At 32.2% G+C, this 10,507-nt stretch overlaps 1 protein-coding gene across 1 annotated transcript; it reads left to right on the top strand.

Annotated features, from left to right (window-relative positions):
- Window positions 1-2,421: 2,421 nt before the first annotated feature.
- On the top strand, window positions 2,422-9,504 carry LOC134712503 (1-deoxyxylulose-5-phosphate synthase YajO-like). The gene is made up of 8 exons (XM_063574122.1): window positions 2,422-2,572; window positions 3,620-3,765; window positions 4,689-4,839; window positions 5,542-5,715; window positions 6,468-6,565; window positions 6,978-7,159; window positions 8,340-8,479; window positions 9,365-9,504. The coding sequence occupies exons 1-8, from the start codon at window positions 2,456-2,458 to the stop codon at window positions 9,485-9,487; spliced, it is 1,131 nt and encodes a 376-aa protein (XP_063430192.1). The 5' UTR covers window positions 2,422-2,455; the 3' UTR covers window positions 9,488-9,504.
- The last annotated feature ends 1,003 nt before the right edge of the window (window positions 9,505-10,507 follow it).

Below are 10,507 nucleotides of genomic sequence, written 5' to 3'. Positions count from 1 at the left end.
ACAAGGGTTTATATGTGTGATATATATTTATGTCGATAAAAATTCAAAAATGATTTGTTATTTTCATAATGTGTTAACCATTGGATCATACAGATTCTATGAAAAGAAATACCATTTATTACGAGGTGTTTTGGACCAAATGAATGCTATAACCAGATTCATGGTATAACCATGGCACCAATGAGTCCTTTCTCCCAGTTATTCTGTTCAGTTTAGAAAATGAAGGCAACAGTAGTATACCAATGTTCAATGTTCATAAATCGATTTCAAAGCGTAAACAAAACCGGGTCACGAATAAAAATCGACAGAAAGACAGAAAGACAACCGACACACTGAACTGCTACAAAAACAAACACCAACATACAATAAAACGGAACTGACATGGTGCAAGAAATTTTAAGAAAAACGGGTGGGTTGAACCTGATTTTATTGGTAGCTTACCCTCCAGTTTATATGACAAGGGAAAAAAATACCGCTAAAGTGACAACATTACTTGACAGGAATACAGTACAAAGAAACGCATGAACATAAGAGACAGACAACTACAGAAATAAATAATATAATAGTGCATTACATCATGTATATCACATAATAACAACGGATACCTCCCAAAAATATACTACATTACTCCACAATAGAATTATGAAGTGCACGTCAATATGTATCAACGTCACATAAAAACGACGTATTTTTTTAAAGTTTACTTTTATCAAAGGTTAATTTCTAAAAAAAAAAAAATAGAATATAAAATTGGGATTGAGTCTGTAATGGTATTAATTTATGTTTACCATTACAATAATATAAATATATAATTGTGTATGTAATGATGTAATGATGTTATTGTTTGTATTTTCTAACCATACCTGCTTTTCTTCTAAATCTGAACTGGAATCATATAAATGAACTAATTGACTTCTTTAAACTTTTGAATACACAAAAAAAATAAAAATAGAATTCAAACCACAAACGATAAGACATAGCACAATATCTAACTAGACTTACAAAAGAAACACCACAGCTAAATACATGCAGAAAGTATTAATACCTATACACTGAAGAGACATGTATTGTCGAAATGCGCATCTGGTGCAAGAAAATTGGTACCGTTCATTTTATTATAAGATCAAACACGACAAAATAGTCATATTCGGGATTAGGTCACGTTTGGTACTTACCAGACCAGACGACATAGATGGTAAACCGCAATTTAAGACGTGGTAAAATATCGTTAGTTAGGTTATACACAGTCACATCGTTCAACCAAAGATGGTTCAACCAATTTCTTATGGCGTCCATAAAATTGACCGAGTGTCAATTTTAATCTTTCTTTTAACAATTATTAGAAAACTGGAAGACCTATAAATTCTCCGGTATGAAAAATATGTGAATAATTCAATTTGGAAAAATGACAGCCTTATTAACAACAAAACAATAAACAAAAAACAAAAAAACAAATATGACAGACAATGAACAAACAAACCACTGAACTATATTTAGGTTCTTTTCCTACTATTACTACTATTTTTAGTTAGTGAAAATGTTATTATAGTAATTACTTCATAGATTTCATACTGATTTAGCATAGAATACTAATTATATATTTATTTTACTTGCTTGATTATTGTACCACAAGATAAAGTACCTGTAAAATCAAGAAGACAAAAAATAAATAATCCAAAAAATAAAACGCATACACACACCAAATTCAATCAATATTATGGTAAAATCGACTCAAGTGCATCAGGGAGTGTATTTTGACCATTGAAAAATCAAAAGGCCTAATACCTTACAGAGAAATCGCTACAAAAATCCAAACGAAGAAATAACCCACAGATTTTCATAAGTAACTTTCATATATGTATACAAATAACACAGTGCTATTTCCTTATTATTATCCAAACTATTTTGTTGTTAGTAACTTATTATTGGAAGTTTGGACAAGTTTTAGTGTTCTTTGTGTCATTTCCTCTTTTTCTATTGTGAGCAGATATTCTATATCTGGTAATGCATTTCCTTTGCATAAAAAGTCGTATACATGTAATTAACATAAAAAAAATATAAACTAAAGATTACTATTGAATCTTATATGAGTTGGTAGTTTACCATCTTTTTGTATATATAGCCGTTTTCCAACAATGCAGTAAAGTTTCCCTATACAATCTGACACTAGTGTTATTTAGATGTTTAATATGTTGCTGGTATTAGAGGATTTATATACCCTTTTTTAACATTAATTCATCCATACCAAGAAAGTTACTTTTTTTTATTTTAAAAAGTTTTCTAGAACAATCCTATGCGCAGCTTTTAATAAGGAACCAATATTTGTATGTTAATATCGTAAAACATGGTATACTATTAGGTCATTATTCAGTATATGGGCCGGTAAATAAAATATTTGTTATCATAAAGAAGATAGGACAAAGGTAAGCTGAACAGATAACATAGCTTAGGTAAAATGGCGGCCACTAAAGAAGGATGCAGTGTAGAATATACCCATGTTGGAAAATCAGGACTAAAGGTTTCCAACGTATGTCTTGGAACCATGACTTTTGGTAGAAAAGAAGATCATGCTGTAAGTAGCAAACTGTAAAAATAAGTTCAACTTTTAAAAGTTGACAATGCATAAGGGTTGCATTGATAAAAAACAGATGGCATTTATTGGTCCTTTAAATACAAAATTTGGTTCGAGTTATTGTTGCATAATTACGTAAAGATGACGTTTTGCTCATCAAAAAGTCAGCGCTTCGATTTGCGCTAACCATGTGTCTGTTTGCACGTCATTTGAATAGAAAGTATATGCATGGATTAATTTATGCGTGTATTTCAATTACCAGAATAATGAATTATGACTACTATCTTTTAAAGTAAAACTTTATATTGCAATTTTTTTTACAAAACCTGTCTTTATCAGGAAGAAAAATCTACCTACTTTTTATAATTATTGAAGATAACCCTTAAATCATGTAGATCAATGTTAAATTTATTAAGTATCGTTGGAATGTGTATGTCACAGTACTTCTAAAATTTGAAGAAAAAAAATGATATGCTGTATCAAGACGTTTATTATTTTCGTAATCGTTCTAAGCTGAAAACAAAACAAAGTAGAAAATTAGACAATGGAAAAAAATGTTGTTATTTCACACTTACATTTACACAAATGGCGGTATTTAGTTAAGGTTTACATTTTATAATTTGTTAACCTATGGAATTATGCAGGCTATTGGAAACAAAATATTCTTCAAGTTACAATTATTAAAAGTTTGTGAAATAGATATATAAATGTAGAGATTGTAAGTATAAATGGTCAAAGAAGCATTGCTGGTAGCCAAACCTCGTACAAAACATACAAGTTACAAAATAAACAAACAATCTAACTGTATTATTAATTTCTCTCTCTATTACTTGATAACGGATTTTCCATTTTGAATTTTATTGGATTTTCGTAGGTAAGTATTTTTGTGATTTTACTTTTTACACACAAATAGATCAATATTTTCACGTATTACAGACAACGCCATACATGTATCTAAAAAACAAACAAAAAACAATCATATGTTGACAGACTTATGGGTGGATATCAACAGCAAACATACAAATTTAGATATTGTAAATATTTTAGATGTACAGCTGTCCAACACAAGCAGATGAGGAAAGGTCTCATAAATTGTTAGACCGCTATGTGGAACTTGGTGGCAACTTTTTGGACACTGCTAATGTGTATTGTTTCGGCCAGTCAGAAAAAATAATCGGAACATGGTTAAAAAAGTAAGCCCATTTATTGTAAATTGTATTTTATTCAATTTTTTTATTAATGTTCATTCGACTATCCTTTGTAGAAAACAAACCTTTTATTTGTTTAATCAATTTCAGCACCCGAAACTTAAGTCTAATTTCAATTTTCTACAATTACCAGTTTCTACCAATATAATTTTGGTTCTGTCCAGATGATTCGAATCACGAAATTGATGGTATGCTGCTATGAATATTTGTGTTAAAATTGTTCTCATCAATATATATATATATATTGAATCTGTACATTATTTTATGTAAAAAACACAAAGTTAGTTATAGATGATTGCATTATATCGAAAGAGAGAGATGTTGTATGTTGCCATTGAAACATTTATAGAACTGGGGACCAAATGAAGTAGATATAAGCACCTGTAAGACGCCTCAATAATGTGCAAAACCTATTCCGTTTATCTAGCTATCAAAAAGCCCCGAAATAATTTAATATTAAACAATAAAAAAAAAATGGTTTGGAGTTTGGTATATTTTACTCCAGTATACTCGGTTTTGGTTTGTGACCCGGTTTTTTTTTTATCGATTTATGAGTTTTGAACATCGGTATACTACTGTTGCCTTTATTTACTAAAGTTCCTGAAATAACTAAAAGACACAACATTTCTATATAAATACTACCAGCTACTGAAAGCTTGTTCAAAGCTAAAAGTTTAACCTATCTTAAATCCATGTTTTGCTAACCGTAGACTCTGCATCAATACTGATAAGTGACAAACAAACGTGCGGACGGACTAATATTTGATAATGTAGTCCCTTTGTAATATCGTAAACGGGACAATAATGTTGGTAATAGGGTCATGCAATTATAATCAAAGGTTGAGTAAAATTCAACCCATATTACAAATTGTGAATCATTATTAGATAATCAATTTCATTTTTTAAAGACAGAAAAGAGATAACATAGTTTTGGCTTCAAAGGTTCGGGCCCCGATGGGAACGGAACCTAACAGTGTTGGTCTTAGCAGACGACACATTATCAAGAGCTGTGAGGACAGTTTAGAACGACTTCAGACAGATTACATTGACCTTTATCAGGTACAGTGTATTTTCAAGAAAACAATTATTCACACACAATAGTTTATCGTTTATTCCATTAAGAATTTGTCATTACTTGGGTCGACTCTTATTCTAAAATCAATTTAGATTATTATACTTGACGTTGAAATGCTTTATTTTGATTGGCTAATACGAGGGTGTTAATTTCCCCTATTAAATGGCTGAGCGCGGGTGACAGTTTTTTTTATTGTCACCCTCTCATCTAGACCAGTCAAAAACCAGCTTAAAGTATCAATTATGTATTCTTGATAAATAAACTCATCAAAGATACCAGGACTTCATTTTATATATACGCCAGACGCGTGTTTCGTCTACAAAAGACTCATCAGTGACTCTCGAATCTAAAAAAAATAAAATTGCCAAATAAAGTACGAAGTTGGAGAGCATTGAGATCCAAAATTCCTAAAAGTGTTGCCAAATACAGCTAAGATAATCTATGCCTGAGGTTGAAAAGCCTTAGTTTTTCGATTTATCTAATTTTACCTGAAATCACCTAAGTACATCCTTAAAATTAAAGTTATGTGTTATTTATACTTTTTAAATATAAAACCAACACCAATGTATGCAATTTGTTAATGCTTTCTTTGGCAGATATGAGTTCGTTAAGATAACCAATAACAATGCATTTAGATATCATGATACATCTAAATAATTTAACTAGGTACATATCATTTATTGTAGACTCACCTTTGGGATGATGCTACGCCAATTGAAGAGACTTTGGGAACTTTGGATGACTTGGTAAAATGTGGAAAAGTTCGTTATATTGGAGCATCCAATTTGGTCGGTTGGCAAATGCAGAAAGTTGTAGATGTAACGAAATATATGGGTCTTACACCACTGATAAGCCTACAGGTAGGAAACTGCATCAATCTTTTATTGATAAACGTCTGCAGTGATTTTCATGATGATTAAGGTGTTCTTATATTAAAAGGGATTGAATTCAAGTAATGATAATGGATTCTTTGTTTGACCTTTATTTTGTTTATATAGTTTTAAACAAGTTATTACTGAATATATCAATTTGATTATTTGTTTGTGGCTTTGAACTAGCTGCCAAATAACTGCTAGTACTCTCATACCTGTTTTTATGTCTTTTTTTTGTTGGGATATAAGTACCCAGCCACGTCCACTTGTATTTTTGTCCATCTGATGAGTTAAGCCTTTTCAACTGATTTTTATAGTTCGTCCTTATGTTGTACTGTTATACCACTGTCCCAGGTTATGGGAAGGGTTTGGGATCCCACTTACATGTTTTACCCCGCCACATTATGTATGTATATATGTGCCTGTCCCAAGGCAAGAGCCTGTAATTCAGTGGTTGTCGTTTGTTTATGTGTAACATACTAGTATTTGTTTTTCGTTCATTTGTTGTATATAAATAAGGCCGTTAGTTTTCTCGTTTGCATTGTTTTACATTGGCCTTTCGGGGCCTTGTATAGCTCACTATGCGATATGGGCTTTGTTCATTGTTAAAGGCCGAACGGTGATCAATAGTTGTTAATTTCTGTGTCATGTTGGTCTCTTGTGGACAGTTATCTCATTGGCATTTATACCACATCTTCTTTTTTATATATATAACGTAAAATACGAATTTTCCTTTGTAGCAACAATATAATCTCTTGACCCGACATCCAGAATTTGAAGAATTCCAAGTTTGTAAAAATGAAGGTTTAGGAGTTCTTCCATGGAGTCCTCTAAAGGGGTAATATTGTATTTTACAAACATTTTGTTTAAACTATACTCTTAAGATATGCGAATTTATACAAACATTCTTTGTTTCCGAAAACCTATGTTTCTGTTGTATATTTGTCTTTTGGTCTCATAAATAAAAAAAACCCAACATTTTGAACAAACCTTTCTCTCATAGCACAGGATATAAATAAAAAAATCGTAAATATATGTTTATTTTTACCATTTTTACTCAATTAAACATAAAATGACAATCGCTAAAATGATGTCACACCAATGTCACGCGCTGTTATTTGAAAGATTAACAACCTTGATCCATAACACAATGAATAATATATAATATAGATGAGATACTATGTAAAAAATAAAATGTACTTGAAATGATATAAAATGAAAATGTGTTTAGTTTTACATAATTCTCTTAGTGGTGTTCTTACTGGTAAATACAAACGAGGTGAGAAACTTGACCACAATAGTGGACGTATTGCTTTTGTGGCTAAAGATGAAAGCAAGGCCATGCAAGCTGCTCCGGCATGGAGTCAGTATGCGAACAATGAATCGTACTGGAGTCTTATAAGTACAATGGAAGAAATAGGAAAGGCTCATGGTAATTCACTTTTATTAAACACATATGATCGTTTATGAATATAAAAACAGAAGATGTGGTATGATTGCCATTGAGACAACTCTCCTAAAGAAACAAAAAATGACACAGAAGTTACCAAGTATAGGTCATCGTACGGCCTTCAACAATGAGCAAAGCCCATACTGCATAATCAGCTAAATAAGACCCCGAAATGACAACGTAAAACAATCCAACGAGAAAACTAACGGCATTATTTTTGTACAAAAAAGGAACTAAAAACAAATATGTAACACATAAACTAACGACAACCACTGAATTACAAGCTCCTGACTTGGTACAGGCACATACATACATTATGTGGCGGGGTTAAACATGTAAGAGGTATCCCAACCCTCCCCTTAATCTGGGACAGTGGTATAACAGTACAACATAAGAACGAACTATAAAAATCAGTTGAAAAAGGCTTAACTCATCAGATGGACAAAAATACAAGTGAATGTGGCCGGGTACTTGTAAATCTTAACAACAAAAAGACACTAGGTACATATCTGACAGTACTTACAGTTAACTGACAGCTAGTTCAAAGCCACTAACAACTAATAAAACGAATCATGCATCTAAGACTAAATTATCAATCCGTACACATCCAACATCCAGTGGATTTAGTGTAAAGACGTCATAAACAGCCAGAGAAAAACATGACCTTGTTTATCTTAGATAAAACTGACACTTTGAACGCGTAGTAAACATTAACACTTCGTATCCATTCCACTAAAACAAGTTCAAAACTATCAATATACTTTAGTTACGTCGTGTTTATATTTACATCAGACTATTTTAATGGACAACTTTAAAGATATGTGACTATCAGGGTGACATAATTAGGCGCGGGGTAAGATTGTACAGGAGGCAAGGGACCCGGCTTCCATAATTAGCTTCATATATGATAAATGCATATAGACTTTTTGCGAGTATCACGTCAGACGTTGACTTGCCAGCCCCCTTTCAAAATCATGGAACTGCCCCTTATGATAGCAATGTTATTTGAGTTTGCTTTATAACCTTATGATAAAATAGCAGTCTTTGACTCTATAATCTAGTATTGTTTATAAATAGTTGTATCTAATGAAGTGTGTATATATAACAAAGTTGAAATAAAAAGCCACCAATAATCTTAAATCTTTAATAACTTTAATTTAAGGAAAGTCTGTGGCTCAGGTTGCCTTGAAATGGACCCTTCAGAAAGATGTTGTGGCATCTGTAATAATTGGTGCCACATCAATCAAACAACTAGAAGACAATATGGCAGTTGGTAGCGGTTGGAGTTTAACAAAAGAAGAGGTAAAATGACGTGTTTTATGTTTTAAAATTGACATAGAACATGCAAGGTGTCTTATGCATGTCTTATTTGAAGTCAAACTCAATTCGTAGTTATTTCGAATTTCTTTTGAAAAGTAATATTCTGATTTTTATACTTTTCTTTTTAATACATCAAAATGTTAGTGTAGATATCAGAACAAAGAATTCTGGTAAAAAAACTATATCTGAATATCGAAAATTATAAATGAAACATTAACCTTTTTATGTGGTGTTTGCATTTTATTTTTTAAATGTATATGTTATCAACGCAAACCTTAGTGGAAGAGCCAAATAGATATTCAAAGAAAAAAAACTGATTTGACGCCTATTAGTTTTCGTTTTGTCTTCTTATATCCCAGGGTTTTTTTTTCGGAGGGAACGACTAATTTGGTTTGTATGGTCTCTTTAGTATTTTCAGTTATTCCTGTTATCCATTTTGCCAGGAGTCGATAACTGATAACTGTATGCTGGAAATCATAATTGATTGTTATGCCCCATGTATGGGCATTATTATTTCTAGTCTGTGCGTCCGTTCGTCCGTCTCTCCCGCTTCAGGTTAAAGTTTTTGGTCGAGGTAGTTTTCTGTGAAATAAAAGTGCATTCAACTTGAAACTTAGTACATATGTTCCCTATGATATGCCAAATCAGAGATTCCTCCCCCTATCTTCACGGTCCACTAAACATTGCAAATGATAGTGCAGATTGGGCATCCGTGTAATGGGGACACATTCTTGTTTAAGTGTGCTCTCGATGGTTTATTATTTTTGTCTTGACCGCTTATTGTATTACCATTTTCCTGTATCATTCTGATTAATTTAGATGCAGACATAGATTCCAATAATCTAATTATAATTTTATGCATTGCAGATGGAGAAATTAGACCAGGTTTCTATACCAGATATACCTTACCCATATGAAATGTCATGGAGATCAAATGCTGCTCGGGTCAATAGATACAATCCCAGACCATTTGTAGCAAATATATATTGACATATCAAACTTTTTAACTTGACATGCAAAGTGTTTATAGGATAATCATATATGTATTATATTGAAATTAAAATGTGCAGGCATAATAAACAGTGAAAATTGTGTTTGATTATCTTTTTGGAATTAAAGCATTGATTTGTATTTAGAATTACAACACTAACGCTCAGTGTAACATATTGCAAAATATAATCTCTACTCATGTTAAAATAAGCATAGAGCATGACATGAAGGAATCATTTCTTAATAACAAATAAAACATTGGAAATATATGCGACTTTTGTTGCAGGGAGAGCATAAATACGCATGCACTTCAGGTCAGGATGAGAACGTGAACTCGATGTCTCGTCTAGAAAGAGAGCGCCACACTTCCACAAATGCATGAGATGTGTTCCAGTGAACACTAACAAGTCATATATAATTATCCTGATATCGGTTAACGGAAATTGAAAGCATCTATACGCTACAAAACTAGTCGTCAAAAGATAAAGCACAATTTGTCAAATGACAAGGCTTTCGTGTGACTGATTTCCGATCGGAGAGATTATTATTTTTATTTGAACATGTTAATAGCGTTAGGCAGGAAGGTTGTGTGTTTTAGGAAATAATTCGACTGTAAAAGTAGAGGCGAAATATACGGAAGGGCCAGATAAACTCATAAGTCGAAAATAAACTATAAACGCCATGGCTAAAATAGAAAAGGCAAATAAGACAAACAAGAGTACACAGAACACACCTCAAACAAAGACTGAGCAACACAAACCCAACAAAAAAACTGGGGTCGTTCTCAAGTGTTTCGGAAGGATAAGTGGATCCTGCTCCACATGTTGTATCTGTCGATATGCTCATGTTAGTACAAACCCAGTTATAAGTAAAATCCGATAGGTCACCATGCTAAGAAAATGCCGATCAAAAAAAGTCCGGTGAACCTCCTATGACACCCGATAGTTAGAAATTTTAATCCATTCCAAAAATTAATTTATGACCTGCATGTACGTATCGCTTAGAATACCACCATGCACC

Source organism: Mytilus trossulus, chromosome 3 (genome assembly GCF_036588685.1).
Source record: "Mytilus trossulus isolate FHL-02 chromosome 3, PNRI_Mtr1.1.1.hap1, whole genome shotgun sequence".
Lineage (NCBI taxonomy): Eukaryota > Metazoa > Mollusca > Bivalvia > Mytilida > Mytilidae > Mytilus > Mytilus trossulus.
Note: the sequence above shows the minus strand (reverse complement) of the source record. Positions and strands in the feature narration are given on the sequence as shown.